The sequence below is a fragment of the Sitophilus oryzae genome, unplaced genomic scaffold, assembly GCF_002938485.1.
Source record: "Sitophilus oryzae breed Bouriz unplaced genomic scaffold, Soryzae_2.0 scaffold_1274_pilon_pilon, whole genome shotgun sequence".
NCBI lineage: Eukaryota > Metazoa > Arthropoda > Insecta > Coleoptera > Curculionidae > Sitophilus > Sitophilus oryzae.
Window position 1 is genome coordinate 3,083,472 of NW_022145920.1, and position 24,682 is coordinate 3,108,153.

At 32.2% G+C, this 24,682-nt stretch overlaps 1 protein-coding gene across 4 annotated transcripts in view; it reads left to right on the top strand.

Moving 5' to 3' along the window:
- The first annotated feature begins 4,206 nt into the window (after positions 1-4,206).
- Positions 4,207-24,682, top strand: part of LOC115874369 (tight junction protein ZO-1) — a 100,021-nt gene continuing 79,545 nt past the window's right edge. For 3 of the 4 annotated variants that reach the window (XM_030889510.1, XM_030889513.1, XM_030889512.1), the window contains exon 1: positions 4,207-4,633. In XM_030889510.1, the coding sequence (XP_030745370.1) occupies positions 4,589-4,633 (45 nt within the window). In that variant the 5' untranslated portion in view covers positions 4,207-4,588. The remainder of the gene's footprint in view (positions 4,634-24,682) is intronic. The other variant, XM_030889511.1, reaches the window with a different exon arrangement.

Here is a 24,682-nt window from a genome sequence, read left to right on the forward strand (position 1 = left end):
GTTTGCGTAAAATTGTAACAAGAGCAGTGACTGCAGCTCTCTTTTTACGGCGCGACATTTTTCTACTAAACAATATACTTGTGCAATATACACTATACCGTGTATACGTGCATGCAATTTCTTGCTCAAATCATATGCCTAGAAAGTATTTGTTGCAAGAAATTGCTTTAAAATTTGCTTAAATTTAAACACTATCGCAAGTTACTCTAGCAAGTTCTATCGCAATTTTCTATCCCGTGTAAACTACGCTTAATGAGAGGATCCGTGACAGTTACAGTAGTGTCTATCATTTTAATTCACAGGAAAGTCGCATTTTCTGTCATTTTTTGGATGCCATCTTTAAAAATCCTCCCTGATCCGTTGGGCAGCCTACAGGCTTGGAGCATTTCTGCATAGATAAATGCAACAAGTTTAGATTGGAAAGCCCGTAAAAATTTTGGGTCGCGAAATTATTTTGGGTCGCGACCGTTATACGCGATCCTGGCGCTGCTATAGCGGTCGCTAAGAACAACGGCAAACAAAAACAGAAATAATTTTCTCTTGTCAAAGTCAGAATCTTCAAAAATCATAATAATCTTTCAAAATCTAAACCGCTCTCATTAAAGAAATTCCGAAAAGTGTTTATAGTGTCCATTTTCAAAGTAATTATTGCTATCTTGTGAGTTCAATTCAACTTTTATTTACTCCAACCGGTGATAATTGTGAAAAAGTGGCATTAAAAACTTAAAAAGCTGTGCTGTGAACTGTGAACTGCAAAAACCATCGTGGATCGTGGCATAACGTCGGTTTCCAATGTTTCATAGGTATTTCATACATGCGTCCTTATATAAAATAAAGTTTCTTGAATGCAACACACTGTATTTTATTTATAAAATTAAACGAAAATAATAATAAATTTGAATAAACAATATTTGGCGATATAATTCCGGAAAAAGCCGAACCGCTCCGAAATTTTCAAAAGTTTTGGGTCGCGACCGTTGCAAGAATAGCGCCAAATAGTGTTTACATTGTCCTTATGGGCACTTTCCAATCTAAACTTGTTTCATTTATCTATGCATTTCTGTTGATTTTTAAAAGTTCGACAACAGTGTTCGGTACGGCCGAAATCGGAACTTTCCGGCTCTATTTAACGCAGTCTTGGTTACTGTTCATGTTAATCGCATTGAAATAACATTAAAATCGTGATTATTGTTAGTTCCCAGTAGTTAGTACGCAGAAAAAAAAATCGTGGGTGTTTGGGAAGGCTCGAAAGGAAACAATGTTTTTGCGACGGTTCGCGACTTTATTGTCGCTTCTTTAGGCACCAAAACATATATTAATATGCATAATATGTATTAATATATGTTTTGGTGCCTGAAGAAGCGACAATAAAGTCGCGAAACGTCGCAAAACATTGTTTCCTTTCGAGCCTTCCCAAATACCCACGATTTTTTTTTTCTGCGTACTAACTACTGGGAACTAACAATAATCACGATTTTAAATGCATAATATGTATTAATATATGTTTTGGTGCCTGAAAAAGCGACAATAAAGTCGCGAAACGTCGCAAAACATTGTTTCCTTTCGAGCCTTCCCAAATACCCACGATCTTTTTTTCTGCGTACTAACTACTGGGAACTAACAATAATCACGATTTTAAATGCATAATATGTATTAATATATGTTTTGGTGCCTGAAGAAGCGACAATAAAGTCGCGAAACGTCGCAAAACATTGTTTCCTTTCGAGCCTTCCCAAATACCCACGATTTTTTTTCTGCGTATTAAAATGCGTATTAATGCTTTTCCATATAAGTATTTTAGTGTTTGCTAGTGCAATAATTATTGAAACTATAAAATTCTCAGGTGCAAAGTTTGTGTGATGTAACGCTGATTCGGGTAGCAAAAATTAATTGAAAAAGAACCCAAACTAGGTGACGCGTTAATCGATAATATAGTACACCTCCTCTTAATCTTAAAATGGATGTGTTCTAAAATTATAATTATGAACATCAAACATAAAAAAAAACGTTACAGCCCTAGTTATGTCTCAGCTAGCAAAACCGGTACATAAAAAACTATGATCGCTACCGTAGTGGAAGCACCCAGCGTGTTATTACTAATCTAAAAAGTTTTATTAGCTTGAGTAATAAATTATAAAGGTGCGTTCTCACCGCCTGCGCCGCTCCGCGCCGCGCAAATCATTTTTTAACATATACTTTTGTGCGCGCTAAAAAATACACTTCAAAAGTACATGTTAAAAAAATGATTTGCGCGGTGCAGCGGGTGTGATCGCACCTTAATACGTTAGACCTTCTGAAGATATATTTTTTAGAATTTTCACAAATTGTACTTACTCGAGGGTACTCGCTATATTAAACCTCTTAATTAATTTGTTTAGTCGGCTTTTTACTGTATTCTCCGATGGTAGCAGTAGCAGCATCGGCAGAGAACGCATGAAGACTAGTGAAATTTAAGCACAGAGCACAGATGACATAAATACTATATTTAACTGTGATATATGTAGATATTATAAACAATTTTGTCACAACTAAAGTTATGTGAATATGTGAAAAAAAAACATGTTAACTATGAAGGGTATCCAGTAGCTAGCGACAGTTGACAGTTTCACTGGTACGCCAGCACTAGCATGATAGACTGTCCTCCTTTCACGCAGTTGAGCAGCTCTGAACTGTTCAAGAACGCGATACTCTCACTCCATTCAATTGAGTCATAAAGTTCCAGAACTGTTCCGCGCCATATGGAGGCACCAGGCTATCGCACACCGCTCCTTTCAGAACCGTTCTCGAGTAGCCCCAGGGCGTAAAGCCCGGAACTCGAAGTTCGCGAATGGAGGACAGCGATAGTTGCACTGTGTCAGCGATTGACACAGAAGTATTGACGTACGTGTAAATCAGCCTTAATATAGATATAGAATTCCGGGAACAGTGTTCTATTCGGAGTAAAAATTACTTTATTTACTTTCTGTTCCTCGCCTGTAATGTCATCAAACGTGCAGCCTCGCCGCAAAAAGTATAATTTTTTAATTCTATAAAACTAAAGTACCTATACTAATATACTATTGTTTAGAATCGGCAACATTATTTAGAACTCAAAATGAACTTTTCAAAATTTTAAAGTGGCGATTTATAGTCGGGGGTTCGCAATCAACAGCTTACCCCCTCCCCTCTCCTTCCGGTCCTTTTTAATAGTCCAATATCCTTTTTTTACTTTGCAAAAAGGTGGCAACTCTAGTGAATTCGACTGTGTAATTTTGGAGGTATTCAGAAATAAAAGCTTTCTTCTAATATTAAATATGAAATTATTATCGATATCTGAAAGATTTTATAATAGTTTAAATTTATATCGATAACGAACAACTTTAAATACTTATCACATATTTACCAACTAATCAAAAATTAAAATATCTCCGTAAAGAATCTTACCTGACTTGAAAGTATCAGATTAGCAGGGGGCACTAAAACCAACAACTATTTCGACTGATTATATTATACCAGGATTAACACATAGAAATAAATATTTTTTATTCGATTAGAGAAGGATTAGAGCTTAGATTATAGAGCTAAGGATTAGAGCCTGTAATCAACACAAACAGTAAAATACATGGCGTTTTTCTTTTGTTAACAGTGAAGGGAACTAATGCAAAGTGAACTGTAATATTTTCTATTCTATTGTTTCTAGCTTCACATCTAGATGGCGCCACACGCCTTAAAATCGTTTTTTCTTAAGAATTATTGTACTCGATTGTACCAAGGATTGTACTCAATAAATTGAAGAGTTAATTAATAACAAATACCCAAATACCAATAGACTAATGTTACATATCTACTTACAATGCAGCTATTGTTAATGTTAAGCGCTTATGTCACAATTTGTTATATATTAATTCTGTAGATTTTAAGAATTAAGAATATAGGAATTTAAATGTATAGAAATATACAGTATGATCGAAAAGTTTTACCCTTGTTTTACGATTAAGCGTACCTACTTTGTAGTTTGATTTTTTAACCGTTAAAGCCCGCGCCTGGTAAAAACTATTTTTTAACATATTAAGTAAACAAATTTTATTTTATCGTACATCGTCTAGTAAGAAAATTTTGAAAAATGCGGTCAAATATAGTTTTATTTCATTTATAAAATTCCGGTCGCAAGTCGTTGGCAAACGGCAACAAGAAAGTAGAGTAGGGATCGTTTCTCCAATCCAACTTGAGTTTCTTAATCTGTCCGGCGGAGGAGCTCGAGACGCTGAGCGAGAGACGAACAAAACAACAGAAGAACGCCAATCTCTGTTGACGCGTAAAGAGGAGGTTAAGGTACCGCTTTTCAAAACTTTTCTTCTACTTTTCATAGACTTTTCAATACTCTTTAAAATTCTTGAAGTGATCTTTGGTGAAATAGTTACAATTTAAAATTACTTTGATAGTGTTAATGTGACCAAATTCGTGCCGAAATTACTTAAATCCAAGTCGGATTCTTTAAGGATGCCTTGGGATTTAAAAATCTAGTGACCAGTGACCAAGTGTTGCGACAAAACTTGAGAAGCTGCGGAAAATGAACTTGGGGCAGTCGTAAAAAATATTTTTTGCCATTATGGATAACTTAGCTATAAACAATTTAAGTTTGAATGCGTCTGAGGTAAGTTTTTCTATAAATATTGTAACGTCGCATAGAATTACGCAAACAGGTGTTTATTATGGTATTTTTCTTATTTGACATTATTTTCTTGTTTGGTCATCTGTGTGGACAGTTGTTGCACGATTTGGGAGTTTCTTTAATGTATTTATTGGTATAAACATATCGCTTTAAGCTAATGCCAGTATTCAGTAATATTTGAAGCTTCAATTTCTTATTTAATAACCAAGTTTCATTCAGTATATTCAATGATCAGTATTCCAACAAGACAGTCTAGTTAGAGGAAAAACATTTCAAGGTCGGTATTTTCAAGCATTACAAGTCCATAGGTGTCTGTAGAATTAGGGCGCAAAACTCTGGTACAGAGGCGTAAAGGGGGGTACATCCGAGAGGGCGACGAACCACGTACAAGGACTTTTGATGGGATGATGACATTGGGAACGAATATTTTCAAGATCATTGCATGGAATCTGAATTTTCTGGTCTTAAGTGATTTATTATAGTTTAAATTTAAAGGTTTAAATAATCAATTTTTTTAATTAATTATCTTTACTCAAGAGACAAAAAATAATAGTAAATTATAAATTAAGTTGTACCCTTTTACGTGACAATATATAAACAATCTAACAACATATTATAACAATATAACAGCACTATCTAACTAACAACAAAGTACCTAAAATATTTAAAGAATAGTTATAATTTACGATAAAAATATAAACATTACTTACATGTCTATAGCAGGTATGTAAACAGGCAGGGGTATATAAATAAAGCAAGTCTGTATAAACTATTAACATTTCTTTATTTTTGTTTGTTTTTGTTAAGAATGTGATTAATATCTTTGGACACCTGTTCTCAGAAATCAATAGCCACAAACTCCGGTCTTTTTGGGTTCTTCAGATCTCTTTAAAGCAGGTAGATTTTGGTCGCAACATTCCAATAGTTGAAAGGTTTTGGAACCCTCAATACAGTAAAATTGGCTTTGTGGATTTTGTACCTAGTACCTATTTGTGCATTATTACACTGTGGTTTTTTATGTTTTTTACCTATTAGTCGCAGCTTTATACAACTGAATAGAGTGCAAGTTAATTAAGTTTTTTTAGTTCTTTTAATATAGGTTGTTCCTAAAGACAAAATATTATTGTAGCTGTTTCAGTTAAAAAAAAATATAAAAACCGTAAGAACGAAACTTTCAGTCACTTCCTCTTTCACCGGAAATTACTACTTTTGATTTTTAAATGGCACTTTCGGCACCGTCTATAGAATATCTTTAGACGGTGCTTTCGGTATATTTTTACTTTATTCGATAGTAAATGACACTCTGAATAGAATGACATATCATATGTCAACTTTTGACATTCTCGCTTAAAAAATGGTATTTTAAATTTCAATCCATAACCAACATGAGATACAGGCCAGAGACATCGATTTGTGACGTCACCGCAATAGTCGGGCTTTTGAATTGTGCCATATGGTATTGCATATAGTTTTTGCATAAATAATAGTATTTATTGATAGTTTTGCCAGATATAAATATGAAAAATATTATACACAAAGGTATTAAAAAATAACATTAACTTTTTATCGCGTTAAAGTAATTTAATAGCATTAAAATTTAGATCTAAAACACGAATATTAATATGAAATAAACTACAGCATAAGATGAACAGAATAAAATCCAGATAATAAAAAGCATGTCCTAAAATTGCGTTGGCGAGTATTTAGCAACTAGTAATAATATACCTTGTGATAAAAAGCTTCCAAATATTAAAAAATTTGAAAACTATACTTTATCGACAAGTTAAGAAAATGTATTGTATATGATAAGGGCAGAATACATTTTAAAGTTTAATTAAAAATAATTGTAAAAATTTGCCTAACATATTTAAAAAATGTGGATATCAGGTAGAATTAACTATTATATCATAAGGTAATTTGTAGTTCGATGTTCATCAAGTAACCATCTTCATAAATCGTAAATAAAAAGATAAAGATATCATTTTTTTTATATAAAATACTGAAATAAAGTACAATCATTTAATTTCTTTAAAATACATTGCCATTTCATAATAATAATAATACTTTTCAATATTTATTTCATCCTGAATTTCCAAATCTTGTTTTCTTTCATCGGGATGTTTTCTCTTTATGGGAACATGCACAGTCATATAAGAGGGTTGATTTGGAAACATTGTAGGCACAGCATGTTCTGTAGGTTTTGGACGTGACCTAGTTACAGTTAATATTGTTGGGAAAGAGAATGTAGACAGATCCTGAGGACTTATTATAATTGCTGCTACAAGGCACAGAACAATGTCGCGGAATTTTTTATTTCACAAAGTAAAAATAAAGACACGAAAACTGTTTACATAAAAATACACGTCACTTACGTTGGTTTAACACTATACACTAACACTAACGCTATTAATTATTTTTCTATATAAATTCCCCAACTTTTTCCCAGTCCGGACACGCAGTTTTACTATAATTTTTACCGAAAGTATGTTTTTTTTTCGCTGGTACGATGTTATGGATCGGATCTAGATAGTTCACTATTCACTCAGACTACACTCAAAATTATTTAGTATAATTTTATTAGCATAGAAACGCGTAAAAAACACAGATTTGTTGCGAAACTAATGAAAACAATAGGTTTGTTTACGACTGCTAATTCTCGACCACTTCGGTAGAACTGTCAAAACAGTCAGGCCTTGGATATGACGTTAGCCACGTTCAATCTAGAGTGCCATGCCATGGCTCTGTTAAAAACACTAATTTTTAATCAAGGAGAATTGAAAAAATATATTTGATCGTCTAATGTTTTTTGTTCCTTGTCCCGGCCTGCCAAAAGATATCCAAATCGTGTTTTTAATAATATCTCAATTTTTTTCAAATGGAACTAGGGTGGCTCATTAGCATATTTGGAAAAGCATTTTTTTACGAATAATTTGATACCTCAAATTTGGTATTTCGAATCAGAAAGTCGCATGGTACAATTTCAAATATAGCATAATATGCGAAAATGTCAAAAGTTGGCATGCCATACGTCATTCTATTTATAGTGTTATTAAGCCGGGACCCCATTACGCCACACGCCACGCCACGTCATTAAGATCTGTGCTTATGTTTTTCCATTTAATTACATGTATTGCCTGCGCACTAGGCAACACGCCACCCCACGCTATCACACGCGCGATGGGCGATTAATCTGTCCCAGATCTCATAATATGTACACTCTTCCCCACGTCGCAACACGTGGGCTCACGTGGGATAGCGTGGCGTGTGGCCTAATGGGGTTCCGGCATTATTAACTTACGGAAAGGAAACGGAAGGTATAGTGAGAATCGACCTTAAAACTGAAACTTGGAATTATAAAAAAAATCATTGTAGGATATAATTTAAGTTAAGAAATCCTTTTTTAACTAAACCTTTACTCATTGATAATATTGTTTCAATATTTTATTTAATTCGTCAAAAGCATTGAGTACCCGATTAATCTTTATTGGTATAATCATTTATTATACATTATACGATTACAAAAACGGCGTCAGAGTTGGCTTGGAAATGATGATAGCTGACGTTTTATTTGTAAAATTCGATCGTTATTTCCAAGTCAACTTGTGCTGATTTTTCGATCATACCGTACATATTTATCAAATCCTTTAAAATTGGAAAGCAGTGTCCTGATTTTCTGAATATGTAGATAGATATACATATACAATGGAAATCGATTATGATTTTCTTGCAGTTGGCAACCTTGAATGGCATAACAAAAATAATCACTACGTACTATGTAGGTACGAACGTGCGCTAGTACCGTACTATGTAAATATATAGTAAATGTCAACGATTTAAAAGCTGTCTTACGAACTGTATTGCCTGTTACTTTTACTTTTTTATTGTTCTTTCTCTACATGGACCAACGGTATTGCTTTAAATTTGAACTAAAAGCTTTCGCTTAAAAGTTTTTATTTGTATGTTTTTATCTGTACTACTGTAGGGTAGTTACAGCTTTTTTTGTAGTTTTAAGAACTTCATAACGCCTTTATTGAAGTGAAACTTCTTTACGCGCGACGGGAGTAAACATTGAAGGCCGTGACACACGAGACGCGTCAGGAAAAGTGGTAACGATCGGAGGTTAGTCGTAACTCGGGCCCTATGTGAGCTAGGGGGCTGAAACTCGGAATGTAGATGGGGTCGGTAGAAGTCCTCGGACAGACAGACAGAAAGTAAGAAGAAGTTTCACTTCAAATATGCGCACATAGTGCACACACATTTTTTTTTCTAATATAGTTATACGAATTTTATATCCCTCCACTACACCAATCAATATAAAATTATTTTAATTGTTGCATGAGTTCCATGAAAAGAGAAAAAAAAAGGTAGCGTAATGTAATGAAAAATAATTATTACTATAGTCACGTGTTTCGACATCAAAGTGAAACAAAATTAATATTTCCGAGCATACGTTTTTTGGTATGTGTGTACAACACAATAAAAGTGTGTTAACCTGCTACGTGAATAAACTGTAAATTCTATATAAAAATGGGAAGTACATATTATAGTTACACACACCTTATAATTTGAAATCCATATACAATTATATTATGATGCTTTTCATGAATATAGTAATAAACTTTTTTTCCTATATTATTTTCATGGGAATTACCCTTGAATTACACATGAAGTTAGCGTGAAATACCATCTATGAACATGCCACTGCTTTGGTTAAAGTTGCGTGAAAGACTTCTATTATTTTTTTATAGTTAATTAATTGTATGGAAAACATATTGCGTTCGCTGTACTGTACTTATTGATTTAAATAGGTATTATTCTTCAGAGTAATAATATGCCTGGATTGTTATAAATTGAATTTTTGTAATTTATTTTGTGATATTATAATTATAGTATTTCTATTTTTATTTTTTATACCATCTTTTATAATATTTCTGTCCTATACGAGTCTTCTATGGGTCGCTTGTACCGTATGATTGAAAAAAAAACGGCGTCAGCGATGGTTATGAAGTGAAGATCGCTGTCATTTTATATGTAAATTTATATGGGAAATATCATTGTTCATTTTATAGCCATCGCTGACGCCATTTTTATTCGATCATACGGTATTATTCAAGAAGGTTCCAACCTCGGTTCCAAGTTTTAGTGTTCCAACAGAAAACTTTTTTTTGATTCATTAGCAGATGACTTAAACTACGTTTATCAATAAGATGATTAATCATCTACTGATGATGATCATGCCGACGTGGCTAGTTAAACTGGGTTCAACAAGATAAAAAAAATATTTTGATATATCTTTTTGGGATTACTACCATAGTGCTTTCAAAGAACTAATGTCGGGACCCCATTAGCCAACACGCCACGCGACGCCACTCTATCCCACGTCAACACGTCGCAACACGTGGGTCTCCACGTATTGCGACGTGGAAAAGAGTGTACTCAGATCTGGGACAGATGACACACGTGTGATAGCGTGTTAATGGCGTCGGATGGCGTGACGTGAGGTGGCGTGTTGCCTAATGTGTACGCAATACATGTAATTAAATGGAAAAAACATACGCACAGATTTTCATGACATGGCATCGCGTGGCGTGGCGTGGCGTGTTGGCTAATGGGGTCCCGACATAATAGTTTTCTATATGACAAAATCGGTTATATTATTTTCTTTGTAGAATGTTTTGAGGGGGGTTAATCACCGCGCCCTTACAGATCTATTGTGTGTTCCCCTTTCTTGAGTTATAACGAGTTATAGTCTTCGATTATTTTCTTTACATGCTTGAAATATAAACAGAGTATACAGGGTGTCCGGAAAGTCAACGATAATACTGAAACGGGTGATGGACCAACTCATAAGCATCCAGAAAAACATAATATGACTTTAGTAAAATATCGATGGTTTTCAAGATATTGTCACTTTAATAATTGAAGGAAAGAGAGGTCTCGGCAGGAAAAAAACTATCTTGGTTGAGAAACATCAGAAACTGGACTCACCTAACTTTTGAAGAACTTATAAGGAAAGCCGAGAATCGTGAAGATTTTGCCAATGTGATCGCCAACCTCCACGAAAGAGACCGCACGTAAAGAAGAAGAATAAAGTTTGTTAAAATCGTCCTCTTTTTTTTCGGGTGTCACTCCTAAAAAAAATATAATTCTTAGATTCTGATTTCGGTTTGGCATCTGTGAATAGCCATTTCATTAAACAAAGACAACATTGAACTACAAGTTCAAAATTTTCAGTAAAAAATCTTATTTTACAGTGAAATAATTTATTTTTGTTTTCTATCATTCAAGTTTAACACCTCATACTGTACAAAAAAAGGTCTACACTAACCTGGTTAGTGATTTGAAAAGTTTGCTCATTTAATGTACTTTTAAAAACTACCCATTGTTCTAATAAACAGCTTATTGTTATTGACTTACAGTGAACGATATACTTAATTTACTTTATGAGAACATTTTAAAAAATTAAACAAAATTAAAATGTGGAAAAAAAATGTATTTAACTTTAGAAAAAAATCAAACAATATGTTCAGAGTGACCACCACCCACGCGAATGCAGGCGCGGCATCTTTTTAAAATGGCCTTTATCCATCTTGCATTTCTTGCCAAGTTTAGCTCTTGGCTGCGTCAGTTATTCGCTAAAGTAATTCATCATTGGTCTTGCATAAACCTTTTCTTTTATGCAACCCCAGTAAAAAAATCTAGGAGGTTCAGGTCTGGAGACCTGGGGGCCATAAAACTGGACCAAGTCGGCCGATCTATCTGTGGGAGTTAGGTTTGATTTAAATACGCAGGAACTTGATGTGCATAATATGCCGGGCAACCATCATTTTGAAACCACATTATTCGGCGTGCAGCCAAAGGAACATCTTCCAAAAAAAGCGGTAGTTCGGTTTGACAAAAATGTAAATAAGCTTGCCAGTTTAGATTTTGTGGGTAATTCGAATGGACTAATTACATGTCCGTTTAGGATACCAGTCCACAGGTTTACTTTGAAACGGTACTGGGACCTTTCTTCTCGAAGGGAGTGGGGACAAAGTCCAGACTTACAAGCAAAAGTTATTAACAGTACTGTCACAAAATATCAACAAAATTGTTTTTTTGCTTGTTGCTGTAGCGATAACACTTGTTTCCTTGCCGCCTAGGTAAGTGAAATAAAACTTTTCATGGCTATTCACAGTTGCAAAACCTAAATCAGAATCTAAGAATTATAATTTTTTTTAAGAGTGGCAATATCTCGAAAACCATCGATTTTTAACTACAGGGTGGCGCCTCACATACGCCGCGGAGGCTCCAACGAGAACGACAGTTTGTATTGATATGTAATTTTGTGAGCATATGTAGGTTAATTCAGAGCACTTTTTAAAAATATAGAGAGTCCTACAGGGTGTCCCCAAAAAAAGTTACATATCAAAGTTGTGTTTTTTGTTATGGAACACCCTATATATTAATTGATTTTCGGATTCTAGAAGAAAAATAAAGGTGAGTTTTGTAAGAGAAGTATATGACTAAAATGTAAGGTTTTTGACATATTTAACATTTTCTAGAAATAAAGAACAATTTTTAAATTACAATAAAAGCTACCTAAATTGGAATTTACACGGTATAGTGTAATATGTAGTTAAATTTACTATTGTACTTTAAATTAAATCAAAACTTGATCCAAAAAGTTATACAGGGTGAGACAAAATTAATATTGAACATTGGTCACCTTTAAAAGCATGTTACTCTTTTATTTTAAATGGAACACCCAGTATATTATTCCGATATTCAATGGAGAATTCATGTCTCTTCAAAACACTATTAAGGTTGCCTACCCCTCAAACAAAGATTTTCCTAGATATTTTCATTTACATGATTTGATCTGAGTAGATCTTTGTTATTTGATAAAATCTAGGTGGCTGTGATATGGGTCTGACGTGACTTCAACATAGCTGTCTAATTAGTCAAACTTTAACAACTAGTTATCATTTTGTGTCAGTTAAAACAAAAAAAATTCTGAGAAATTTGCCGAAAATGCAAACTTATCTTACATCGGAAAGAATTGATATGATTGTATTAGTTGGTGAATGCAGTGTGCATTTACCAATTAAAAGAGTACTTAATGCTCCTGATTTTATCTAGTCTGTTTTTTTTATATGGGGAAATGTTAAAGACAGTGTTTACAAAACTCGACCAACTATTATCGACAACAGGAGAGAAATGATTTTAGCTGGTTTTCGAGGTAGAACTCCATGTATGCCTTTTAAAATGAAAAGATCCTGTTGAAAAGACAATAATTTTATGCAGTTAACAAGAAATGAAGCATTTTGAGCATTTGATTTCATCTAGCTAATTTTTGTCACATAATTATAGGTCTATATGTAGTTTTAATTCTATAATAATTAAAATATGTTTTAAACGTGTATCTTTATATTACCATTGAGTATTTTACTCTACAATCTTTAATTTTTGTTAAATTAACAAAAGGTATATTACACAGCCACCTACATTTTTTCAAATAATAAAGATCTACTGACGCAAAATCATAAAAATTAAAATATCTAGGAAAATCTTTGTCTAAGGGGTAGGCAACCTTAATAATATTTTGAAGATATATAAATTCCCCATTGAACACCGAAAAAATATACTGGGTGTTCTATTTAAAATAAAGGAGTAACTTGCTTTTAAAAGTGACTAATGTTCCATATTAATTTTGTGTCACCCTGTGTAACTTTTCGGTTCAAATTTCAATTTGGTTTAACGTACAATGGTTACTGTAATTAAATATCAGGCTATACAAGGTCAACTAAAATTTAGGTAGCTGTTATCGAAATTTAAAATTTACTCTTCATTTTCACAAAATGTGAAATATGTCAAAATCCTTAGATTTTGGGTATATGTTTCTTTAATAAAACTCACCTTTATTTTTTTCCTAGAATCCGAAATTCAATTAATATATAGGGTGTTCCATTAGAAAAAACACAACTTTCATGTGTAACTTTTTTTGGGGACACCCTGTATAATTCTATATATTTTTATAAAATGCTTTCAGTTAACCTGCATATGCTGGCAAAATTTCATTTCGATATAAACTACCGTTCTCCTTGGAGCTTTCCCGGCGTATGAGAGGCGCCACCCTGTATAAGGTCATATTATTACTTATTATATTTTTCTGGAAAATGGATGCGTATGAGTTGGTCCATCACCCCTTTCAGTATTTACCATTAACTTTCCGGACACCCAATAGCGACTCAGGAAAGATTTTGACAGACAATGACAGATCAAAGACAGATGACGGCCATACCATTCCATAGTTTTAACTAAAAAAAAGTTTCCATTTTTTTAAGTTAATTATGGATGGGATTATAGGTATGTCGATATCTTTAAAACCCTCGTAGCTACCAAAAACATGTTTTTACAGGAGTAAAACGTTTTCAAGAGAGCTCTATTTCTATTAACTCTTAAAAATAAAATTGTCGAAAGTTATCGCAATAATAATCAAAATAATTCGATTTTTTTCTTACAATACGATAGATTATGAGGTCTGTATCTTATTTATATTTATGTCTTATTTATATTTAGTGTTTTATTTATTTAAAATAATCATTGTTTGACTTGCCAAATTGACATTTTTCTGATTTTTTGCTCTATAATACACAATACATATTTCGACTGCTTAACTTTCGACTTGTGTTACAGCAATAAAACAGTACTGTATACTACACCATGCTACTGGTATATTTAACTTTTTTTATTAGATCCCTCATTCACTTTTACTGGATACGGCCGCTTACGGCAAGTACTTTCATTTTACTATATTAATTGTAACTGAACCAGTAACGTTAATATGCTTTTTCTGTCAGTTTTAAGTAGGTTTTACTGCATTTTATGTAATTATATGTTTGAATGTACAGTTTTCTCTTAGTTGCAAACTACTATACAGGGTGGTCCGAACTGTATTCCGGAAACTTCGGCATCATATTCTGCAGATTAAAATAGTGTAGAAGTTTCATTTTTATTTCGATTTTTTCCAAATAATTTATGAAGTAACATCAATATTTGGATAAAAATTGGTCTCTGGGAGATATTTGACATGAGAAATGTGATTTTTATGTCAATATGACTCCTACTTGTAGACGGCGCCACCTACATATGTTTCAACTGGTTTGAAGAGTAATAACTTTTCGTCCATACCTGTATAAAACTATTGAGTAAAAAAATATACATTTTTTTTTACATAAAAAAGGTCTCTTGGTAAAAATCGCTACGTGTAATGGTTCTCGAGATATTTGGAATTGAAATTATCAATACCTGTCATCATTGACATAAATTAACGTTGACTAAATAGTTATTAGACTGAAACCATAAATTTGAATTTCAAAAGTTAAACAGAAACTGTTTAATTATCATATTTTCGAGAACAATTTATGATTAATTTAAGAAAATAGAAATTTATTATTTCAGTCAAATAACTATACTCAACGTGTGCTTATTATTTTGTCAATAATGACATGTATTGACTATTTCTATTCTAAATATCTTGAGAACGGTTGCTCGAAGCGATTTTTACCAAGAGACATTTTTTACGTAAAAAGTCATGGAAATGCAGTAGTTTTATACAGGTACGGACGAAAAGTTATTACTCTTCAAAACAATCAAAACGCATGTAGGTGGCGCCCTCTACAAGTAGGAGTCATTTTGACATTAAAATTAAATTTCTCGTGTCACAAAACTCCCAGATACCAATTTTTATCCAAATATTGACGTTGCTTCAGAAATAATTTAGAGAAAATCGAAATAAAAACGAAACTTCTACACCATGTATCTCCGAAACAAAGTACTTTAGGACATACATTTATACGAACTTTTTTACTTATTTTTATCTGCAGAATATGCTCCCGAAGTTTCCGGAATACAGTTCGGACCACCCTGTATACAGGGTGATTCACATAGGCGTAAATTTAAACTAACAAAGATTTGAGCACTTTTGTAACAAACGAGAATAAATATAAGGGATGCTGTGATATCTGTCTTACATCTTAAATAGAATTGGGCAGGACATGTGGCAAGGATAACAAATGGACGGTGGATAAAGAGACTTGTAGAATGGAGATCGAGACACGAGGCCTATAAAAGCAAAGGACGACGTCCTAGTCGATGAACAGATGATATTAAGAGCGTGGTTGGAAATTGGATTCAAGTGGTACAAAATAGAAAGAAATGGCTAGAGTTGAGGGAGGCTTTTGTTCAGCAGTCGACGGAATAAGCTAAATGATGATGATGATGATGATGGAAATAAATATGAATTTTGCTCTCCCTCTGGAATATCCAATCGGTTAATTTAGACAGATCGAATATATCGACTTTCGTTAACTTATAATCCAAATTTCAGATTTTAATATGGCGAATTTATGATTTAACCAATGCTTATTCTAGATCAAGTTTTTATCAACTTTACGCATGCTTTATTTTTTGTCTCGAAAACTATTAGAGATTGGTATAGGTTAGTATAACAGAAAAATTTTGAGACATGGAAGTAGTTTCGGAAAATATAATAATATACCGGGTGTTCTATTTGAAATAACAAAGATGCTACCACTTTTAGTATGAAGCCGCAATACTGGAATGCTGAAAATAATTTAGAGAGATGGAGCAGGCGTCTTTGTGCAAAAATCCAAATTATATCTGAATATAAAATAGCTACGAAGGACCCTACAGCCTACAGCACCATATCCTTTCCACTCTGGAGGCAGTTTTTATAGTTCCTTATCCCGCTAGAGGCGCAGCGGTCGCACCAAGAATTGCCGCTACTTTAATTTCAAATATTCTCGACAATAAGAACAAAGATCGCAACAAAGATAAATTTTAGCTTTCGATGTGTCTGTTTCTAAATGGGAAGTGTATTTATTGAAAACTATCAAGTTTGTTTCATAATTTTTTGTGCGGTTTATTAAGAATGTACGATTTGCCACCGTTGGGTTTTTCTTTCAATTTTGTTTCTGCGTGAGATAAAATTTACCATCACCATGCCGTCACTACGTGGTATTTCGAAGTGCTTAAAGAATGGACCGAAAGATCGTTGCTTTCCGAATCCAAAAAATAGTTTGTCCGAGTTTGTTATTTCGGTGATACGCAGCTGAAACAAATTTATAGAAGACAATATACCACCAGAGAAATTTTTTAAAGCTTATCGACGTTTTACATGTGAAGATTATACTTTTAATGGCCGATTAAAATATAAAACATTTCCGACAGTAAATTTGCCAGGTAGAGTTAGTTATGAAAGCGCATATTTAATATGTAATAATTATAGTTTTTAGAAGCAAGTGAGAGGTTGCTGGATCAGAGTTCCATCTTTGAGGTCTGAGTTATTTTTAATATATGCAGCTGAATTACCACTCTAACATGGTTATGTATGCTGATGATACTAATATTTCACATTTTTTGATTCTTTTGATTTAAACTTGGCAAAAGGTAAATAAAGCTTTAGCCCTAATAATAAAATATGCAAAATTTTATTCACTAGACATTAATCCGGATGAAACAAAAAACTTCTATTTTTTACATGCAGTATTAAATATTTTTTTAAGATTTCGAAACACACATTATATTTTAATGTATATTTAAGTCCAGTCATTAAATAAATGTTTTTTAATGTAAATATTGTGTTGTTTTACTAGTTCTAAATAGAAATTCATTTAAGCTACTAGCTCTAGTTAGTTCTAAGTTTTGTCTTTTAATTTAAAGACAAAACTAAGATTTAACTAGAACTTAATACTTAATAGTTGAAATCTGATTATAAAGATGGAAAGAACAGCGATTTAAGTTAATGCATTGATATTTACATTTTTTATAACTTGAAAAAATGCCTTATCAAAATAGTAATAAAACAATTTTATGAAAAAAAAGTTGAATTTACTTCCATAACACCAAAACATCGATTAAGGTTAAAAATAAAATATAATCAATCAAGAGCTTTACTGCTAACTAAAGAAAAGTTCATAATATACTTTTTAGTTATGGTTATTTTATGGTTTATAAATTACAGGAAATGCCAAGAATTTTTTTCGCCTGAAGAACAACTAATTATTAACTTGTTTTACAGTAAATTTTAATTATATACTACATACTAGGTGCATGTATGTAATATAATTTTATCAATATGAATTGGTAGCACAATATATAATTAGTTCTGAGATTTTTCTTATACAGTATGATTAGGGTATATGGTACATAATTCTTTTCTCATATGTATCAAATATTTTTAGCAGGGATATTCACGCTACTTGATACGGAGTATTTTTTGTAGCCAATTGATTTGATTTTTAGAAGTTATGAGTAATGTGGCCGTTGAAAGTTCTCTAAACTACTTAAAAAAAATGAATTTTGTATATGTGCAGTGTTATGAGACAATTGAGGAGACACTATTCTACAAAATGAATACCTTTTAAATTTTATTTTGTTTATTGACGAATGCTTATAACATAACAACAGACACGTTTCCATTTATAACTTATTAATATTCTGATTTCTGATTCAAATCCACATTTATTTAGAGCAATTTGTGAACCAACACAATTAAGTACCTATGCAATTGCATAGGTACTTAATTGTGTTGGTTAAATAATTAATTAATTATTGATATTTGGTCTGATAATGGTGTTGTTGGTGGTACTTTTTCAGAAATATTTAAATAGTTTCCTTTTTCTAAACAAATCAGCTAACAATATTAGCATTTTTAGTAGCTGTACTTTTTGTAATTTTGTTACTTGTTTTTAAAAAATCTAAAATGTCAAGATTTTATGCCTCTCACTATCTATTCTTACCGGGTGTTTCTCAAAAGTGGCTCATCCCTATAGCTTTATTTTTTCAGATAGAAAAAACAGATTTGTTATATTAGTATAAGACATAAATTAGGATTGATTGACGTATTCAATTGTTTTTGGTTACTTCCTGTTTCATCGGAAATGACTATAACTTTTGATTTTCAAATGACACCCTCGGTATTTTTTTACTTTATTCGATAGAAAATGACACCCTAAATAGAATGACATATCATATGTCAACTTTTGACATTTTCGCATATGGTTTACTTGAAATTGTAACGTGCGGTTCATAACGACAATTTGGCTCGAAATACCAAGTGTGTGGTACCAAATTAATCGTAAAAAAATGCTTTTTTCGAATATGCTAATGAGCCACCCTTGTTTCATTTGAAAAAAAATGAGATATGATTAAAAATATCATTTGGGCATCTTTTAACCGACCAGGACAAGGCACGCAAAAAATTTAACTATCAAATATATTTTTCCAAGTTTCCTTGAATGAAAATTAGTGTTTTTAACACAGCCATGGCACTCTAGATTGAAGTTTAAAATACAATTTTTTTAAGCGAAAATGTCAAAACCACGTGGCATATGATATATCAAAGTGTCATTTTCTATCGAATAAAGTGAACATATACCGAGGGTGCCATTTAAAAATCAAAAGTTGTAGTCATTTCCGGTGAAACAGGAAGTGACCAAAAATAATTGAATACGTCAATCAATCCTAATTTATGTTGTATACTAACATACCAAATCTCGTTTTTTTATCTGAAAAAATAAAAAAGTTATAAGGGTGAGCCACTTTTGGGACGCACCCGGTATAAGAAACTTCAGTTCGTATTTATTTGGTTTAAAAACTTAAATACGCTTAGAGAAATGACACTTTAATATTGTTACAGCATTTTTACAAAATTGTTAATACTTCAAAAGCCGTAAGATTTAAGTGAGAACCTTAATCAAATGTACCTTTATTTCAAGAGTAGAAAGTAAAAATGTAATAACATACAGGGTGTTCCGTTAAAAAAAAACTTCCCCTTCTATATTATAATAATGCGAATAGAACTGCTAATGTGTTTCCAATACGGCAGAAAATAAAACTTTACAATATGGTCAGTAGCAGATTCAAGATTCAGAAAGAACAATTTCTCTTTTCTATTAGTATTCAGAACATTTTATACATTATCAGGTTCCGAACAGTTAAGTAAATTGTAAACTACAAACCTGAAAAAACAAAATAGGAATTTACATGAGAAGAGAGAGAGAGAGAGAGAGAGAGAGAGAGAAATTTTTAATTTAGAGAAGTGTTATAAATATACAGGGTCCGGCAATATTGCGTCGGGCATCTGTAGCTCCTAGAATAAAAAACTTTGTTGCGTTCTAACAAATCAGCGTATTGTAAAGGTCAATACATATTCTTGTACGAAGTTGAACGGACTTCAAAAAAGGCCTGATATGATTTTTCATTTAATCAACTCGTTTGAAAGTTATTGAAGGTGTAGCAGATTTAGTTAATAAAAAATTATTATCTAAAAAGCTAATGTTTATATTTTTTTATCTTTTTTTACTATTTTATGTTTGTAACTGTCTTAAGTTATCTATACATTTTTCTTCATTATTTCTTTCTCTATTGTGTTTAGTTATTTTTTTATATGTATTTGTTTTTCTACGAAACGCTTTGACACGAATAGTACTAAAATAGTAGCTATCTTCCGGTTAAAATACATATGTAAGTATATAATTTCAGTTGCACGAGTTAAAAATATTTTATTTATCAGAAAATTTCCTGAATCAACAAATAAGATAAGAAACAGGGAGAGTTTGTTCCTTGTTTATGTTTTATGGAATGAAAAGGTTTGGCCTTTTTTTATTTATAATTTTTAAGCTATAAATAAAAAAAAAAAAGCTTTTCATATATAAATTTTAAGCTCTTAAATAGAGCCACTATATACTAAGTTTTTAAAGTTTGATAAATTGTATTGAACGTCTCGTCTATAAATATCGTTTTACTTGTCTTACCCGTTCAGTCCCAAGTATCAAGTTTTTGCGCAAACAAAAAATCGGACCGTTTTGAAAATGTCTAGAGAACTAATGGGATCATTCAGTTTTGCAACAAAACTGTCATTTTGCCTGGGTCAAATTTCATTTAGCCGAAATCTGTTAAAAAAAGAAAAAAGACAATTTTAAAGTAAAACCTCTGACGAGGGGTAGGGGACAAAAAACTCACAATCTTTTAATATGTTTATTTCAAATTTAATTTGCTTCAAAAAAAGAAGAGGGTGACATGTTTCGGGACTTAATAATTCCCATCTTCAGGCCCAGAAAGACAAAAACTTTTTGTCTTTCTGGGCCTTTCTGGGTCAGAGGTTTTACTTTGATATGTACGCACACTGGGTTGGAGAACGTTTAATTTAAAGACAATTTTGTCATTTAGGTACCTCAGGGAGTATATTACTGAAAAAATTTTGCCGCGGAAATGCGTCACCATTTTTTGAATGCGGTTTAAAAGTAACGAAATGACATTCATGAAAAATTCATGTTTTCATATTTTAGACGTCTTTGTAACTACTAATACGAAAATGAAATTCCGCGGAAATGCGCTGTTGCCATTTTTTGAATACGGTTTAGAAGTAACGAAATGAGATATATAAAAAAGTAATTTTATTTTTTATTTTTTAAGCACCGATACAAAAATGAAAATCCGCGGAATTAATATCGCTATGGTCAACGTATGCGAAAATTAAAAACAAATTGCCAATAAAGCATAAAAACGACAACTAAAGCAAACCAAACCCTAAAAAACAACCAAACCAAACTAAACCAACCAAACCCATTACAACCAAACCCAATAAAAGCAACCAAACCAAACCGAAAGTATTTAAAAAGTTAGAATACTATGGAAAACTTCGAAATATTGAAGATTTTCCATTACACCGCCCTTATGATAAATTTCCGCGGAAAAAGTGATTTAGAAAAGTTTTAGCAAATAATGAATCAAACTATATATATAATATAAAAAATAAAAATATTTACTTTTTATCTTCCTATCACATTTCGGCACTTCTAAACCCGAAAAAATCAATGAAAATTATTGTGATAAAAATATATTTTCGAATAAAAATTAGTTCACATCGTTATATTAAATGTTTTTACGCCATTCTAATAATGAAAAAAAAAATTAAAAATTCGAGTTTTCTCAATAACAAATAATTTCCGCGGCAAAAATAAAATTATGTAGTGCTAGTTTTCTTGTATAGAATCATCCTATAAACCGATATTCTATGTAACTGATTTCGGCTAAACGAAACTTGAGCCTTTTGCCCCTCACTGAAAAAAATATAACTAAATTTACTACAAATACTTCATGTACGTCAGGCATACGTGATATATGGAAGGAAAAAAATTAAGATTTTCTAAGAAGCTAAGATAGTTTCAGAAAATAATGTAATCTTCCAACATTGTTTAGACATTTTTAGTGTTTATTACCAAACGAATATTATTTACACAAATAGATTTGAGTGTTTACATGTATTGCATATAGTGCATTATCCATAAACAGAATTAGTGCAGTTAAGTCTAATTTTGTTGCGAATTTTTATATTTTCATAATGGGTAATAAATATTTCATTGCGAAAATGAAACTACTAACAGATAAATAAAAATTTTCAAAGTATGTAATTTATTTTTACACAACCGACTTCATATAAATTAAATTAGATTTAGAATAGTTTTATATCCTTACTACAAGGTGATTTTTCAATTCTTCATTACATTTAAGTTCTAGTATCGAAGACGTCGGATAACTTAACAAAAAGAATTAGATATATCCGGGTGTATTGTGTCTAGACTTGGCACTTCCTCTATTTAATTAATTTTATTTCAACCATCCCTTCGTTTCTCGCTATTTTTCATGTACTTTGACCTCCTATGGGAACATGGGAATGACCTTCTCATGCGACCAAGCATGCAAACACCTATATACTTTGAGTAAGTATGCACTATTGTTCTATATTTTTTCTTTTCATAAATCTGAGCTATTATGCACGTGGTATAATAATATACATATTTATGTTAATGAAATGATAGATTAAAAAGTACTTGCTGCCTTATAGGTATTCTAAAAAATCAGTTTAGTTATTTTATTAATCTACGACAATGTCATTATGACACATTTAACGTTGTCATTTGGATGTCATTATGGCTTTTATAATAGCACTAGTGCTATTATGAATTCATAATAACACGCAAATTTTAAAATAAGAAACAAGCAAAAAAAGGTACCTAAATACGTTTATTTATTGTAAACATTAATTATAATATCAGTACAATTGGTTAAATTAATTCCAGACTATGACAGGTGAGTTGAATTTTTAGAAAGTAAATTTATTTCCTAAGTGCTTGAACTTGTTGAAGACCCATAATTGCCAGAAATGTTACCCAAAATATTACATGACACTTTTTTCTTATTTTCTTTGGAATTTTCTATATAGCTCTCTGCCACTGTGTTAGAGCGCCAACCACCATGTCTTTTAACAGTTAATAAATCCACTCCTGAATCTGCAAGCAACGACGCAGACGATTTACGGAAACAATGTCCAGTGTATTGTTGTGGATTTGGAAGACTTAGGAACTATGCTATTTTATACGGCATTTTCCCTAAAGTATTAATGCCAACGGGTTGCTTAATACATTTTTCATTTCTCTACCCCACAAAAAATCGAGTATGCTCTGTGTTGCTTGGCCGCATAGATATCTTCGAACCATTTCCACAATATTTATTTCTTCAACATTCTCTTTCCTTATAAAAAAATCTCGTGATATCTTTGTTTTCGTAAATGGAATAATGACATGAATGCATTGTCCTTCATCTTTAACATTTTGCAGCTGCAGATTTGTCAACTCGATACGCCGGCGGGCTCACGCAAGTCCCACTATCAATGAAACTTTTGTCAAGAAATAAGTTTTATCATCGGCTTCCAACGAAAAACGAGCTGTGTCTTCTTTTCTTAAAATTCTCGATTTTTTTGACCGAAATCCTTCCGATTTTCTTTTTAGAGTAATAATATCTGTATTTTTCTTCACTGATATAACTGAACGTAACATGAAATAATTATACCCAAAGTAATGAAGCCTTCCTATGTTTTGAAAGATGTTCAAAATATGACAGGAGAACCTTTTCGTTACTACTATTCTTGATTCCTTTCCCTTTACACCAATCTTCAAGTTTTACATAGGCTTGTTCGTACGTTTGTCTTGATTTTTCGAGGAGTAAGGAATCGACAACGTTTTGCGCAATGCCTTCAATATCCGAAGGGACACTTTCAGAATCAGAATCACCCATATTAATATTATTTTTTGCTTTTTGCTAAAACTGAACGTTTGACACAAAATTGAACATCAATAATTGAGTTGTCAAAGTCAAAATGGAAACAATCAACAAGCACGGTTACTACGGCGTCGACTAATATGGGCACCTGATAATTTTGAATTTTAATTTTTTTTAGGATATCTCTGATATTTTAAATAAAATCAAATCTCTTTGGATCGTCCTTCGTGTCGCGTCGTAGATAAATTTTGAATGATACACGTTCGATACGAAATTATTAATGAAACTAACGCCTCGTGGCTTAACGTTACACGCGTTTCATGATGATGTTCGTATCGAACTTGTATCATTAATAACTATAATAAATAAAACTGATCTATATTTTGGCATCTTTTTTACTTTAGTTCGACTTGAAACTGACTTCATGGCCTATTTATAAAATTTTAGATGTGATGATAATTATTTATCATATAATATACTATTAGAACATTATATACAGGGTAATTCAAATTCAACCCTCACCAGACATTTTTTTCATTGTGTCCTTTACAATTCCTACGTGGAGTGTAGGGCTTCAATAAATAAACGCTCTCCAGCGGGTTCGGTTGTGTGCAACTGATTTGACATCTCGCCATGAGCGGTTTACTGCTTCAATCTCCTCTTAATTGTCCTTTGCCGTGTATGTCTTGAACGACTAGTTCTTCTACTGCCTTGTGGATTCAACTCAATAGCTCTGGCAACGATTTTGTTGCCGCTTCGTCTTAATGCGACCTCAGTTTGATCTCGTTATACACCTGCCTCTGGTTGGTTAAGCTCCATATATCCTCATTAATCACTCCATAAATCCTCAAACAAACTCATGTGTAACATTATAACCTAATGCAAACGGGCCTGATAAACTCA